This window comes from Psilocybe cubensis, chromosome 2, assembly GCF_017499595.1.
Source record: "Psilocybe cubensis strain MGC-MH-2018 chromosome 2, whole genome shotgun sequence".
NCBI lineage: Eukaryota > Fungi > Basidiomycota > Agaricomycetes > Agaricales > Agrocybaceae > Psilocybe > Psilocybe cubensis.
The window spans coordinates 1401520-1417041 of NC_063000.1; the positions used below are offsets into that span (position 1 = coordinate 1401520).

At 48.5% G+C, this 15522-nt stretch overlaps 3 protein-coding genes across 3 annotated transcripts; all 3 read right to left on the reverse strand.

Annotated features, from left to right (window-relative positions):
• Nucleotides 1-2401: 2401 nt before the first annotated feature.
• Nucleotides 2402-4747, reverse strand: JR316_0001950 (Homeobox protein HD-10; the record flags this gene model as incomplete). Its single annotated transcript, XM_047887746.1, has 5 exons — nucleotides 2402-2719; nucleotides 2792-3131; nucleotides 3223-4377; nucleotides 4442-4458; nucleotides 4511-4747. The coding sequence occupies 5 exons, from the start codon at nucleotides 4745-4747 to the stop codon at nucleotides 2402-2404; spliced, it is 2067 nt and encodes a 688-aa protein (XP_047752669.1).
• A 382-nt stretch (nucleotides 4748-5129) lies between these two features.
• On the reverse strand, nucleotides 5130-9541 carry JR316_0001951 (Mitosis inhibitor protein kinase wee1; the record flags this gene model as incomplete). Its single annotated transcript, XM_047887747.1, has 6 exons — nucleotides 5130-5436; nucleotides 5658-5944; nucleotides 6032-6278; nucleotides 6534-6924; nucleotides 7028-8411; nucleotides 8471-9541. 6 exons carry the CDS (start codon nucleotides 9539-9541, stop codon nucleotides 5130-5132), a joined length of 3687 nt encoding a protein of 1228 aa, XP_047752670.1.
• Nucleotides 9542-12527: 2986 nt separating this feature from the next.
• Nucleotides 12528-13535, reverse strand: JR316_0001952 (FIT family protein scs3; the record flags this gene model as incomplete). Its single annotated transcript, XM_047887748.1, has 2 exons — nucleotides 12528-12631; nucleotides 12689-13535. 2 exons carry the CDS (start codon nucleotides 13533-13535, stop codon nucleotides 12528-12530), a joined length of 951 nt encoding a protein of 316 aa, XP_047752671.1.
• Nucleotides 13536-15522: the final 1987 nt, after the last annotated feature.

The following is a 15522-nucleotide window of genomic DNA, read 5'->3' on the forward strand; positions in this document are numbered from 1 at the left end:
TCTGGGAGGATTTTTTAAAATTACGATTCTCGAGAAACGAGCGTCCACTAAACGCCAGTGGCCAGCCACACAATGCACTATTTTTACTCATTCGTAATCGGCCTCTGTGGCTGAAAGAGGGATTTTCCTGTCTAGGTCTCGATGCAACGGCCACAAAACCTTTTGGATCTAAGATTTGGATCTAGAGTAGGGAGGCAGGTCACAGTACCCATACAGGCTTTCAAAGCGCAGTCCATAATGTCGTATATAATTACTCCGCCTTATTCGTCTGGCCAACCACGTTCAGAAACCCAGGAAAAAAAACGAAGTGAGGAAACGATCCAATTGGCGGAGAGCTCACACTCTGTCGTATATCGTATGGTCTCCATCCGACATGACCCGCAGCCACCAGTCATATGTATGCGATTGAAAGCTCCCCACATCAGACAAGACAACGAGCTTGGAAGGTCCTGAATAGAATACCCATTTCGAAGTCTAAATCAGTCCGCTCTCTCCAGTTACTTTTCTTATTTAGTAAGGTATGTATGTGTGTAGCACATAAGTACATAGAATATAAATATGACAAGTGACAGTGCGACAGACCCATTTTGCTCTTGGGTTTTGTATGCTTCCATCTTCGCTCCTGGCTTTACGTTAGACCAGACCTTCCCCCCCATTCCGCGGCGAACCAGCTCGCACCCTTGTTGATTACACGGATATAAATGGCTCCAAATTTCACATCACTTCGGAGAGACTCCCTCCACCCATTGGTGTCTGTTCTGACCGCGTTTGAACTTCAAACTGTGATCATGATATTTGACTCTTCCCATGTTGTAAATATATTGCCCACGTATCGCGGCCTCTCTTAAAATTACAGCGCGTGCTGAAGCACGCGCGTTCCTCACCTTGTTGTATTTTTTGCTTATCGCTCCAACAAACGCCTTAGACTTGATGGGATCCCCAGGCCGCGGAACAGAAGGTACAATAGAGAACACCAAGCTCCGGCAGTTTTGAGAAAAAGAGAAGGAACAAAACGCATGATTCAGCCTCGACAGTCAGGAGCTGAAGATATGCCCAGCTGAGGACTTCGATTCTTTTTCAGTGTTCCGAACATTTGAGAAAGGCGCAAGCATATTATAGGTATGTAAGATAGGTATGTGGAGCCAGGTATTATATACTTTGAATTTGTACGCTATGATGGGCCTTATGAATAAAGAAGAGAGAGATAGAGGAAGAATAATGAAAGAATGTACACCGGTAAGATGAGACGAATAGACCAAAAAGAGAGGAAACGAAAAAAGTTCGAAAGGAGGTTGAGGGGAGTAGGAGATGGCGGGGACAGTAACAGGAAAATACAACTACAAGGAGAAAGAGTAGCATATTGAGCTAGAAGCACATCGAAGGAAGAAATAAAAACCACTAGTGTCACACGGGAAAAAAAAGGAAAACGGAAGGGAAAGGATGATCAACAAAAAGGGGTTGGCCGGGGTGACCCACCAACAACAGTTGAAACAAAAAAGAACCTTTCAAGATATTGCGTGGTAAGGGAAGGTGAAAATTTAGTTGTGGACGAGTTTTCAGGAACGGGTACGGGTCCTTCAGATGGCGATGGGCGGTGGAGCTGATTGACTGATGTTTTAATACCAACAGTGACAACGGGTGAGCAAAGGCTATTCGCGATAGACCAAGCTACGGATAGGTGGGAAAAATTATTGTTGAAAAGAAAGTCGAGCGTAGCACTGTGATTGTGGACAGCAAAGTTACAAACGATGAGAGCGGGACGGTAATGTGGTGAGTTACATTGGCTAGAGATGGGGGGGAACATAGGAAAGATAGTTAAATCCTCCTATGTGTGGAACAAGAAAAGGGAAAGGAAAGTCAAGAATCTGGTCGGATGTAAGATAGCATAGAGCCGGACGATGTGAGGGTGTAACGATGGAAAATGATTGTGATGATTGGTAACAACGATGGTTGGATTTGATGAGATAGAAAGCCAAAAAATATAGCGGATGGATTAGGGATAAATGATAGGATAGTAGAAGGACTTGTAGCAGTCAGAATTAGGCCAAGGCCGATGATGGATAAGGCAGGAAAGCAGTATGACCAAGAATCAGAGCAAAGTCGGGAACAAAAAATGTATAGGATGTGTTCCCGAAGCGATAACAATCCGATGTACATCGCGAAAAAAGATAACTCGGGACGAATGCCAGGATGAAACCCTGAAACAAGACCAAAAAGATCAAGAAAAGCCAGGCAGGCACACGACAGGCACAGAGATGGAAACAAAGATTGCTGCCGCTAATAAACGCCTGTTGATGACGGCTATGTGTACTGCTGCTAGACAACCTGTCCGGAGTCGCCGAGAGACTTGGCCGTACTGCACAAACACATCCCGCCAACGAACGCCAGGGTCCTGCCACACTTACGTGTAGGCAACAAATGCGTTCATGCCGTTACCGATATTCGCCGCAGGCATTGTGGCGGGCAGTGGGTCCGCATAATGTCCAGAAGGATCGAAGACGTTAAACATATCCACCTGCTGCTGCTGCTGGTGTTGTTGTTGAGAGGCGTCGCCTGAGTAACTCTCGGAATAGTTGGAAGTAGGGAATGTAATTTCTTGCTGTGAATCCTGGGTATGGGCGTCTTGATTCTGCGCAGGGTAGTAAGAAGCGCCGTCCTGCTCCGAAGCCACTTGAGGCTCGCTACCGTATGTCAAATACTGCTCCTGTCCGTTTGCCTTCTACATGAACAACGCAACAATATGATGAACTAGTCAGCGACGCGCTTATCCTCATTAGGAAAAAGAACAAACCTGGTTAGATTTGCTGTCCAACGCGAACGCCAGCTCGCTAGAAGTGGAGATAGAGATAGGAGGTGTTCCAGTAACCACTGTTGTGTCTTGTGCATGCGGGCTGTCCCTCGGGGTTATTGTAGAGGTGGGGGAAGGGTAGTTGGGATCAGAATTTGGCTGCACTTGCTGCTGTTGGTGGTGGTGTTGATGCTGCACATTCGAAGTAGCCGTCAATTCGACACCATCAGTCACATTTGAGTATTGATAATCCTCTTGCGGCGTGTAAGTCGGTACGTGCATGCTCTCTGCACCATGGCCGACATCAAGACCCGACATCATCCCCAAGAAATGCCCCGACGCACTGGAAGGCGGTAGCGAATTAGTAAATCTGATTGGAATGAACGGAAGAAAAAAGAATATGATTGGAGGACAAATTGAAAGTCTAAACGTACCAAGAGTCTCTTCTTTCCTCCGCCAAGCGATGATCAACAGCAGGGCCCCCGATGTCGCCGTAATACGAACTGGTGATGCTCGAATCACTAGTGGCGATCGACGCTATCGAACCGAAACGGGAATAGGCATCGTATGAAGGCGACATAGCGCTGTCCTCATCGTCTCCTCGGAAGCTAAATGATCGCAGCGAGTCTGGAGAATTGCGCTCACTATCGCCAGAGCTAGGCGAAGCCATAGGAGGCGTATTGGCAGCACCAAACGAGAACCCAGGCGAGGGCAAAGGCCCTGGGATTGGAGACGCCAAAGGGCGCTGCGAGAGCGCATACAAGCGCTGGTCGGGAAGAGAGACCCTGATAGCGGCGTTGTAAGGTGTGGTGACAGGAGAGGGAGATTGACTTTGATGGGTCCTAGTGATAGAAGGGAAACGGGTTGAACGGGAGTCCATCGAAAGGCGACGCAGGCTCGCCTGCTGGGGCATAGATGCGAAACCGGACAGCATGCCACGCCTCTGATGAGGTGGTGGATGGTATCCATAAGGCATGCGATTAAGCTGATGTTGGTGGCGAGTGCCGTTATTAGCGCCTGGCATCACAACACCTACCCCTGGACCATACAACGCGCTATTTTTTGCCCTGGCCAAACTAGCAAAGGGGTTCGAAGCGAGACGTGCCAGGCTAGCATCAACGGAGCAGCGGCGAAGGAAAGGATCAAATTCAGTGTTGGGACTGTCCATGGAGGAATTGGGCTGGGGAAACGCGTTGAGAGGAAGCGAGCCGCGTCTGTGTATGTGGAGATCAGGGTTGTTCCCTGAGCTACTGGAGCTACTGTCGGAATTGGAAGAAACGAATGTGTTGGTAGGAGGACGGATAGGCAGGGTGGCGCTGTCTGGTGCAGGGTCTACAGGAGAGTTTTGCCAAGGGAAGTTATTCGAGTCGGTGACGAGACGAAGACTTGGTGGAGAGATTGGTGCGGGTGTGGTGGCATTCGGAGAGAGAGAATACGCGTCTATTTCGTCATGCGACGAGCCTTGACGCTGGAGGGAGTCAGAAACGTCGTCCTTGCCAGGGAGCGAAGAGTAGTCGTCGTCCTTGAAATCCTCGATGGACACCTTGGACAGAGCGCCCTTACCACCCTTGACCTTTTCCTTCGCTCGGCTATCAGAAAAAAAGAGAAAAAGTTGAAAGACAGAGAGAGAACATAAGAAACATGAAAACGGACCGATTCTGGAACCAGACCTGGAACGCGTCGGTGAGGAGGGAGAGTAGACGCGAAAAGAGCAAGACATACCTGGACACCGCGGGGAGTCATGTCGAGCTGGAGGGCAAGCTCACTGCGGAGGGCGGCATTGGGCTTGGTATCATTTTTAAAGACGGACTCGAGGACCTTGAGCTGGGCACTGGTTGTCCTTTTCCTGTGCTTGACCTCGTTGGGGGTGTAGGGATAGAACGCGCGGAAATCGACGGGAGCACAGTCTGGGTTGTTGGGAACGAGGGGGCGGGGGTAGGGTGTGTTCTGGTAGCCCATCTGGGCGGGATAAGTTGCGTAGTTGGTGGTTGTAGAAAGAGGGCCGGATAGTTATAGTTATAGGCGAGTGAAAAATACTGAACCGGTTCACTTTAGGCCAGGAACCAACCGACTTCCTAAAGCGGTTAGACCAGTTATGCGCTCTTAGCGAGCCTATCAGATAAAGAGGCAAACATATATTTTCTATTATCTACCTACGTATACTATTAAACATAATCATCCTGTGTATGTAGCATAGAGTCCCAGTAATATCCTTCTCTTCGCATCGTCGTCGTCGTCGTCGTCCTAGTCATGTAGTGAGCGCAGTAGCTGTTGTAATGGCAATATCAGGGAAACGAAGCCAGGGTATCTTCCAACCAGCAACCGATCCAGCAAAACAAAGTCACGCATCCGTATCCATCACCCTCTCATCTCGCCCCAGTATCTCCTCCAGAAATCCACTCCTCACTCCCGCCAGCGGCGACGCTTTCCACACATCCCCGCCCTCCTCTGTCAGTTGTCGTCGGAGTACCTCCATCGCCTCGCGCGCTCGACGGACTACAGGGTGTCCACACACCTCCTCCATCGTCAGGCGCTTGTCCGGATCCGTGCGCATTGTGTTCCGGATGATGTCAATCATCTCGGTGCTGTATTCATCAAGGTCCACCTGCGACAGATCCTCGCGTCGCAAGCGCTGCCATCCATCTCCTCTAAGTAAGAGAACAATTCAGTCAGTCTTCAGCTCCTCCAAAACATAGAGACCGGTGACGAGCGCCCTCCGCGGCCCGCCAACCGTCTAAATCGAGAAATAAACTCAACTGGTCAGGGACGACGATATTCGATGCCGTTTCCAAGATCGTCATACCAAAGCTAAGATCAGACACAACGTGAGAATTCTTCTCGCGGGTACCGTGCAAACCGTGCGACTCACCTGAACACATCAGCAGCCTTTCCATACCGTCCTTGAAGCACCTCAGGTGCCAAGTACAACTTGTCTCCTTCGCGTTCGAAACCGCCCCCATTCGCACTGCCACTACATCCGTTCCCTCTTTCTTCACTTCCGCAAGCTGTGTCCGAACTCGAGTTTTTCATCGGTCGAGGCCACAACGACGCCATTCCAAAATCTCCAATTTTAAATCGACCCTCCTTGGTCACAAACACATTCGACGGCTTCAAGTCGAGGTGGATTACTCCAGAATCGTGAATGAATCTTAAACCCTGTGCGAAAAAAAGAAGCATTAATCGTTTTGATGAGCATCTTCGGGGGAGCCGAATAGATTAATTGCGTAGCACTGTGTGACTTACGTTACTCAGATCAGCAATGATCTTCCACACCCGTGCTTCATCCAGGCGAGGGAAGACGCGACCGTACTCCCACAGGAATCTCGCCAGGTTGCCCGATTCGCATAGTTCGGTGCGAATGAACAGTGCTTCGTCTTCCTCCCAACTATCGATGTACGCCAAAACGTTAGGATGGCGCCCGTCGACATACTGAGTTAATGCGGCTTGTGATAGATGCTTCAGGATATCAACCTCCTCCCGCAGTCGGAGTCTAAATACGGGTGAGCATATAATCAGTCACCAAGAACCATAGCAACTGCATGCAAAAAAACAAGGAAAGGAAGCATGTTCCATAAAAAGACCCCTGTCCCAAATCTCGGAATGAGGGTATTCTTTTTTCTGAGCGGGAGTTGTAATAGCACCCGCACCTCAATCATGCAGTGCAGGCACTTTTAGCAGACACGACAAAAGGGAACACAAAATCCCATAGAGAAAATTGAATAAATGAAAGAAAATGAAAACATACCGATGTTTCGCTCCTTCGAATCGTTTCGACTTCTTGATCGCAAATACCTCCAGACCGTCGCCTGACTTGCATTGGACTTTAATGACTTTGCCAAATTCGCCACAACCAATTTCTTCTATTTCTTCAAAATCGCGCTCAAATCGCCCAGGTTGCTGTTCATCATCGTAAGAATCCGACAAACGCCGCGTTGTCATTGACGGTCTCGGAGCTAAATGATGGGCAGCTCGTTCAGGCGCTACTACGGACCGCTTGCCATTGGTAGGGGAATTGGAATTGAAAGTGGCTATAGAGCTCGAAGATGACCCCGAGGCAGATCGAGGGGATGCCTTGTTCAATGAGTCGCTTGAAGGAGAAAGGCGGATCGGTCTTCGAGGATTGGGGAGTTGCCAATCTGTCCAACAGTTTTAGTAAAAGAAAAAAATAAAACAAACATGACAACATATGCACACAGCCGGAATGAACCAAATAAAAGAAATAGAAAACGGCTTACTAACCGATTGCCTTTGTTGTTCGCGTGGGTGTACTGGTGAGCGATGTTGATTCGCTGCCACTGGAAAAAGCACCACTACTGCTCCTCCGCATCAACCACCGGGCCCGGGGAATGGCATTCACGGCACCCTTTGCGGTCGGAGGTGGCAGACCCATCCCAAGTCCCTTATAGGAATTTCTTCGAATACTCGGGCTGTACTCTTCTTCCTCTTCTGTGTCTGTGTTGTATGTTTGTCGCTCTCCGTTTAATTTAGCCGTATTTGAACGAGTACGACCAATCAGCGCATCAGCTTTGGGAAAGGCAGAAGGCATGCTCTTCCGTGGAGCACCCCTGGCATTAGCAAATTGAAAGGCATCTGGCATTGCGACTTTCGAAGCTACAGCACTTTGCCAAGGACGGTCATTTCCAAAATAACTTATTCTGACCTTCTTCACGGGTGTTCCAGGTGCTTTCTTGGGCATTGCAGACCCCTTTGAGGCAGCAGCCAGAGTCTTCACAATAAACGCGTCAACGTCAATGCCTTCAGGATTGTATGGGTGGGTATCGTCTCCATTGACGAAGACTCTCGAGTTAGGCCACCCGGAAGAATCTTCAGGAGTAACGCCTGGGGTAACCAGACCCTCGTCTGAGCAAATGGAACTAACACTCGTCGAAGCTTTCGGCATAATGTCTCCTGCGGCACTTGAGCCCGTTGAGGTCATCTCATCTTCGTCACTACCCTGCACAGACTCGCGAGGCTTAAACTTCATCTGCAAAGATGTTCTGGGTTTCGGAGACGGAGAACTTCGGGTCATATCTGCAATTGGCACAGCGAATGACGGCTCGTCACCCCCAAAGAAAGCATCTTCATCATCGTCCATGTCCATGACCAACATGCGAGCACCCTCATTCCCAGGTTTGTAAGGAGAAGACCCAGGCGAGGGCGATAAATTTCGTGTTTGAAATGCATTCCACATTCGATCAGAAACTCCGGATTCGGGGCCCGCATAGCTGTGTCTGTTAGCTAAATTTGGCCGTTGGGCAACGTTGTCGGTGCGCAGCATCGAAGCAAAGTTTTCAGCGGGAGAAGGTACAGTACTGCCAGTGCGTGACGGGGTGGCAGCAGGCGCTGTCACCGGGATGGCGGGGCCGAAAAAGAGGCTAGCGGCGCTAACACTTTCAATCCTGCTGAGTGGAGGTCGAGGTGGGTACATTGGATGATTGACAGGCTGAGGACGAGCAAAAATCGAACCGCTGCTGATCCGACGGCGGGGGCGGGGAGAGCCTGCATCTGACGAAGATGACGCAGAACTAGGAGAAGCTCGACCACGATGAGCAGTGGATGGAAATGCAACAGGACCACTGTGTCGGGGTCGGTTAGCACCAACTCTGGTCGGAATTCCCGACTGCTACAATAGCATATATTAGTTTAAACGTTTATTCGCTAGAGGAATAAATGAAAACATACCCTAGTGGGAGATTTCGGTACCTTGAAAGCGTGTTCACGTAGTTCTGCAGAAAGAGGCCTAGCTCGTGCCCGTCGTTTGGTAATGTGTCCCCCTGGAGAGATGGCTTCGACTACTTCTTCTTTTCCCTTGCCCTTCGAAACAGACGGGAGAAAGGCCAGAGATCTAGGGTGTTGTTCATTGTTGGTGGCGCCGAACCGGGGCTTGTCCAGGAACAGAGCGTCGCCTGGTTCGTCTTCATCCATCTCACAGCCCGAATCACTTGGTGCACTAGGGAACGCATTCTCGTCGTTGACAGCAAATGAGTTCTGATCAGAAAGTCGCAACCGCGTCAAGGACGCTGTCTGTCTCTTGAGATACGCTTCTGTCTCCGCTTTGGTATTTGGCGTGCGGTCGACAAACTTTGGAGCTGGGAGTGGAGCGAGACACTCGAACCCCACAGAGGAGTCGGAGCGCCTAGATTGGGTAATCTTCAAAGGAGTAAGGGTATTCGTACAGAGAGGGGTGGCTAGCGGCGTTGACTTGCGCTTGGTGCCGACCCCGACTCGGGAACTAGACACTAGCTCGGCCGGTGGCGCAGCAGGAGTGCTTCCGAAGAGCGGGTTGGATGAGGGCCTGGCTGGCATGGCAGGCTTTGTTCCGGAACGATGCCCCTGCTTTACAGGAGTCAGCAGAGGCTGCTGAGAAGAAGAGGTTGTGAAAAAGGGAGTAAACGAAGCGGACGGTGATCCGGTAGACGAAAGAAAGATGGAGCCATCCTCCTCGTCTGCAGTGATAGGCTGTGGCCTAGTAGCAAAGAACGGATTGTAGGTCTGCGCCAGCGCTGTTGGGTTGTATGGAGACTGCAAAGAGTCGTTGTCACGGTAGGGTGGGATTGTAGCGGGAGATGGAGTATTTGTGTCTATGGGCGCGAGAGGTCGCTGACGGAAACGGAGAGGGGATGAAGGGAGCATTGGAGAGTCGCAGGATGAGGCAGGGGTCGGACTGCAGTGGCGCCTATTATATTTGGGAGAAACGGGCACGCCTGAGTCGCATGGGTTGACATAGGGCTTTGTGGGAGTAGACACGAGCATTACGCGCGGGCAGTGCTGTGGGCAGTTTTGTGTATTTTGTGAATTAGAGACAAGGCGTTGTTGATGAATATGAAGCAAGAGTAGAGAGAGTAGATAACGTTAATGGAGTCGTAGGCGTCGTGGGGTGGGTGCGGCAGGCAGGTGCGAGAAATAAATAAAAGACGCGGTCCACTTTCCCCCCTTGGCTTTTCTAATCTCACGATCCGCATTCAACAACATCACGTGATCGCGTCCTGCTCTCTTTTTTGACTCCGTCGCCCCGATCATTTCAAATCCATCCCCACAGTTTCTTGTCCCCCTTGTCGCATTATTGTCCTTCTCAAGTCTCTTTTATTTCTTGTTGTTCCTCTCATAGCCTTTCAATGCCTCTCAATTGTCTGTGTGTCACGACTCAGTCACTTTGGGAACCGCTTCTGGCGCTACATCAATTGTTTGACACCCATCTCAACCATTTCAAGGCTGCGGGTAAACTTATATCAACCTCGAAAAATAAAAAAAAAAGCTACTAGCAAACAGTCTGATAAGACCCCCTATCTTCCGAAAGACTCGGCGCCTAGGCTTGCACACGTCATCTCCCAGTAGCAGCTACACAATCGTCGGACCTTAGCCCCGCTTTTAATTTTGAGTCTGTTCCGTTCCTAGCGAGCACAACCCGTGCCATCAGCCTGACCAAGGTAATTTGTTGAGCTAAGTAAGCCCCTATCGTGACTTCCACCCGAAATACCTCTAACGAAGGTGACTCCTCCGAGTATTCCAATGCGGTGAGAGCAAAAACCAGTCATGACCGGTGTTTCCGAGTCATTTGGAAAGATGATTGCTGCTACTCTGTCACCCGCAGCTCCTAACATACAGAGTACACAAATCAAAATGGAGATCATTACATTGATACGTCTATTGGCACTGAAGGCATGACCAATACCAATACAACTGCGGCGCTGCATTTTGTTTGAGAGACCCCTGACTCCAACAATTCCATATGTGAATATACAGAGTATATTGATTTTCCCATTCACAGATAGAACGTGAAGAGTCCTTATGTACTCGAAATGTTACCTTTTACCATATTCTGACTATTTCCACTCTCCCGTTCATGTCCACAAGTTCCCTTTCACGGGCCTGTTGACAGAGCGACTATCTCTACATCACAAATCACATTCTCATTCCAATCTCAGAGACAACCCTGGTACATCGCGCTGAACATCGACGTCGCCACCGCGCTGGTATGTATCCCACCCATCACCGTCACCGTGTGATCGACAACCACTCAAATGTCCAAAACAGTATATACTCGGGTGCGCCACACAGTCGATCATGATCGGAAACGCCAGCAGTCTCGTCCCGTCCGATATGTCAAACGGGACGATCATAGTACTCACGATCATGATCAGAGTCCTTATGTCCACCAGTAGTCCGCCAGTACAACTTTCTACGTTTACACTACGACGTCTGAAGTTAAGGCTTTCAAAATATTGATGCAGGGTGACTTGTCCATTCTGCGAAATTGACCTTGATACTTGACAAGTTTCCCGTCAGACACTAACTTTTTTTCTAACTTTAAACTTGGGCCCTTTTGAGCGCGCGCGGGGCCTGTGCCTCTAGTTTTGATAGCTATTTATAATCTAGTCATAAAGAAGTAATGGACGAATCAAAATACGAAAACAGCGCCACTAGTGTACTTGGTATGATGCAAACCTCTGAGAGTATCAGAACCTGCACATGCCTTCCAAAGTCAGTTCGCAAAGACGATAGGCGCTTGTTCCGACCAGCCACACTTTCACGAAATAAGTTAATCTCGACATCTCGCACAGTCAAGACTCCGGCCAAATTTTTCTTGCAACATCGAGAATGATAAAGGCCTCAACACAATAACGAGAGGGAAAAGGGAAGCAAGTATGTTATAAATGCTCGGATCGTCATACTTTTATTTTATAAACATACCGTGCGGTGCCACTTCCTTGAACCACACTCGTGAGGATCACTCAGGATTATTTGTGAATGATCTCATTTAAATATTTGAGATGCTATTGAAAGAATGTGAAAAGGTCCAGACTATTACAAAACTTAGAGCTTCAGGGCTATGTATACACGCATTCTTTTAGTAGGGCCAATTATCTGGAGCCTTTTGTTCTCCAATACCCTATCCAATCCAAGGACTTATATCTCGATTGGCAAGCAAGTCGGAGTGGAGAAACCGAGGATACCGTTGTGTGGACTGATCGAGCGCTATCGAGCAACGGAACCGTAGTGTTGAGATAAGCGAGATAATTAAAGGCAATTAAGCAAGCACCGCATCCTAACGTGCTGCATCAGTACTTATAATTTGATCAAAATCGGCCAAAAAGTCCGCTTGCGTGCATGCCTCGTGGACTATGACAGCCGGTCGCGTGTCTTAGATCACCTAGTAAGCGCTCAAGCAGGTGTAGTGCAATCTGAAAGTCTCCTTACCAATTTTATGTACTTTGTGAGAGGGATTGGACACCGACCCATTCATTTTGAATTCCATGTCCTACCCCAGGTTCGTCTGCAATTGCAGCTCGATCACGATCGAGTCGACATGGTTCGGTCCTCGGAGGCACTTGTTCGATATATAGAGGACTTAGATAGTCACACCACCGTGATTCGGGGGCTGAACCTGGCCGACACGATCATGATCAGAACCAATACTAGTTCCGACCCAAACCGGTCTGCAAGCCGTGTAGTGTGCAGAGCCATTTCACTGAGCTTGCGGCGTTTAAGCAACGCGTGCGAAGCATATTCCTACCTTACATTATGATAGAATGAAATGAACCATAAAATGTTTGATAGTATATACTAGTACTGTAAAAATTAAGCTTAAATCTTAACTACGTATATACAAATGTCATGATCGTTGCTTCATTTAAACGCTAAGCTACACTTCATAAAAGTTATCACCAATTGTGTAGATTTGGGAAAAGCCTATATTATGTCCAAGTCTCATTGGCTCCTCCGATCCATCGTAAGAGGCTTAATCGACATTCCTGTTCACCTGTTGCTGAGGTAAGGGTTGTGGTGATTTGAAAAATAAGTTTCGCAACAGTAGCGAAACTCCAAAGCTAGAAATTCCAAGTACTGATAAAAAAAGTAGGTTCAGTTTTAGGTTTCTACACCACAGTAAATACGACGTACAATATCCTGTCAGTTTCTCAAACGGCGTGTGGAAGTATACGCTTGTAGTATAGCAACCAAGCAACCAGATGCACAAAAGTGCGATATTGCTTGCTACAGCCCAGCTGTGCAGGCGTGGCCAGGGACCCCTAATGCTGAACGATGTCTTCAACTGCTCTGCTAGGAAAAGTATGCTCATCGTAAGCAGAAACACGTGTCCCGACACGTCGTGGCCTCTCCTCAAACGCGGCTTGAATGACAATCCGGCTGGCGCCACGAAGTCCGATCCAAAGAGCGCGGGGTGCGTCTCAGGCGCGATAACCGTCTTTTCGTAGCATAGGTCCAAGGGAACAGAGTTAATCTCTCCGGTCGGTAGTTGGTATACACATTCTGCGCCGGAATAAACCGTGATTCTGTCAATGATAGCGGGGCCGAAAAACCAGCTTGTGAAAAGCAGCCAACAGATGGTGAGAGTGCAGTATTGGAAGAATCTGGCACTAGTGCGAAGATGAGGCGGAGAAGTTAGGTAAGAGAAGAGGAATACAGCCGTTGTCCAGCCCCAGGACCGTTTTATGAAGTAGACGTTTAACGGATTGGCTTTTGAGGCGAAGTAATGAGTTTCGGAGAGTTTGTGAGGAAGGAATGTGAGTAATGGATTGGATGTGTCCAGATATGTTTCCTGGAAAACTGAGTATATCGTCCCGAGTAAAAGAATGGCCGAGACCAGTGTCAAAGCTTGGGATCGAATGCCGCCCATGCTCGTAGATTCGAAGGACAGTGATGTCGGATTCCAGTCGGAGGAGCCCTGCGCGGTGCATGACGTCGCACACATACAAGCACGTGATTTTGCGTCAACGCGTCCGAGCATTGAGCTTAATTTGTGACTCGGACTTGTATTTAATTGAGCCATTTTTTCGCTTCTAGTTCTCATTTTCAACTCAACGCGTCTCCTAATTGCTCGTCGTGACTCGGTAATTCTACAGGATGGCAACAAGCCACATGTTTTCGGTGTGCCATTGCCGTGTATGCGACGCGTCGACTAATACTTACCGGGGGACTTTGACCAAATTTGCAGTACAGCAAAAGTGCACGGGCTAGGTGCCACGCACCGCCCCCATGTCAAGTGGGTGCAGTTATATTTGAATCTACACTTTTCTCACCAGGTACTTAAGAATACCCCATTACCGATTGGGACATTGCGCTATGGGCGAATTACTCGCACCGAATCAGGAGAAACAGTCGAATGGCGCCACTGGTACGCATTGACTCAGATAATTCAGTGAATTATTACTTACAAATCTATTGAAAACGTCAGGGGATGCGTGAATAAGATCATCCTTGCGCAACTGGCAAGTGTATCTTTGGACACCGTAGATGGATTCAAAGCATTGACGTGAGTAACAGTTGTCTTTTAAACCAACTAAGCTTGATTTCCAGACCGAAACTCTGAATGCTTACCCAGGGCACCGGACCAGCAGAAGATAAGACAAGCAGTATCGATGAGAACTCTTGACCCAGCAGATATACCAGCCAGTGCAAAAGCGCCCATCTTGGAAGGAGCTGGGTCTAAGGCGTCTAAGAAAAACGCATCTCAAAGCCGATTGGCGCAAATTTCTCAAGCGCTGGCCGCTTCTGGATCAAGCCAGAAAAGAACCGCATCCCAAGCTGGATTGAATCGGTTTAATCAAATCCGTCAAGCTTTAGTTGATGTTCCTTCTCCTTCCATGCCCAGTACTCAACAAGAAGCAGATGAGCCCCCAGAGGAAGAATTCAGAGATGAAATATATTGCAACTTGAACACAAATGTTGTTGGAATCCAGTATTATAAGGGTGCGCAGATATATGTCTGTGTGTTGTTTTTGGAAGCTTAATTTTCTTTGACGTTTGATTAGGTCTGGTCGGGCCGGGGGAAGAAGTTCTATTGGTCCGAGAACCACACAATCCATATGACAAGTAATTGACACTTCAACCGCACAGCAAGTTGTTTCTCTCTGACTTGATGATGTTAGAAATGCAATCCAAGTGAAGAATATTTCGGGTTTGCAAGTCGGTCATTTACCAAAGAATGTGGCTGCAAAGCTGGCTCCTTTGCTCGATAGACATCAAGTTACAGTGGAAGGGGTGATTAATGACGGAAACCGTACACAACCTTCTTTTAAATGCTTCTATTTTCATTTCTAATACCTGCTAACAGTTGGCGGTTCAAAGGCCTACACACTTTCCATGTAAGGATCTTTTAATCAAACAAGCAAGCTGATCATGTCCTGACTACGAATTGAAGCACACTAAAGATCTATGGCCTTGCGGACAAGAGGGCAGAACTCGAGCCTCTATTGGTTTGGGCCACTCCTGGACAGCGCGGATTTCCTTCACGTCGTCCTTCTGAGCCTATCATTGGTGCTGGCCGATCAGCTGGCCCCATCCCTGTGCCCTTATCATCTCAGTACCAGGCAATACCTTCTTCGTCTCAACAAGGTTCCAGTCATGCTCAGCTAGCCGCCCAGCAAGAAACTATCCGCAAGCACAACGAAGCCATTCGAAATGCCGAAGAACTACGACAAACACTAGCCAGTCTTGAGAAGGTTAACGACGAAGGAAGGCGTAGCTCCCTCTTAGACACATTATGCTTAACTGAAGACGTCCTTAATCTCCCTGTCCATCCTAATCCACCGAGCATTGCGAGCGGCGAGTTGACTGTTGATCTTTTGCGGCACCAGGTAACCATAAATTTCCTTCGTCGGCATCGCGATATTAAAACTCTCGCTCTCTTTTTTTTCAAGCTTCAAGCACTTCAATGGTGTATTGCCCATGAAAACCCTGTTCTTCCCAAAACTGAAAAGGACAAACCGGTTCAG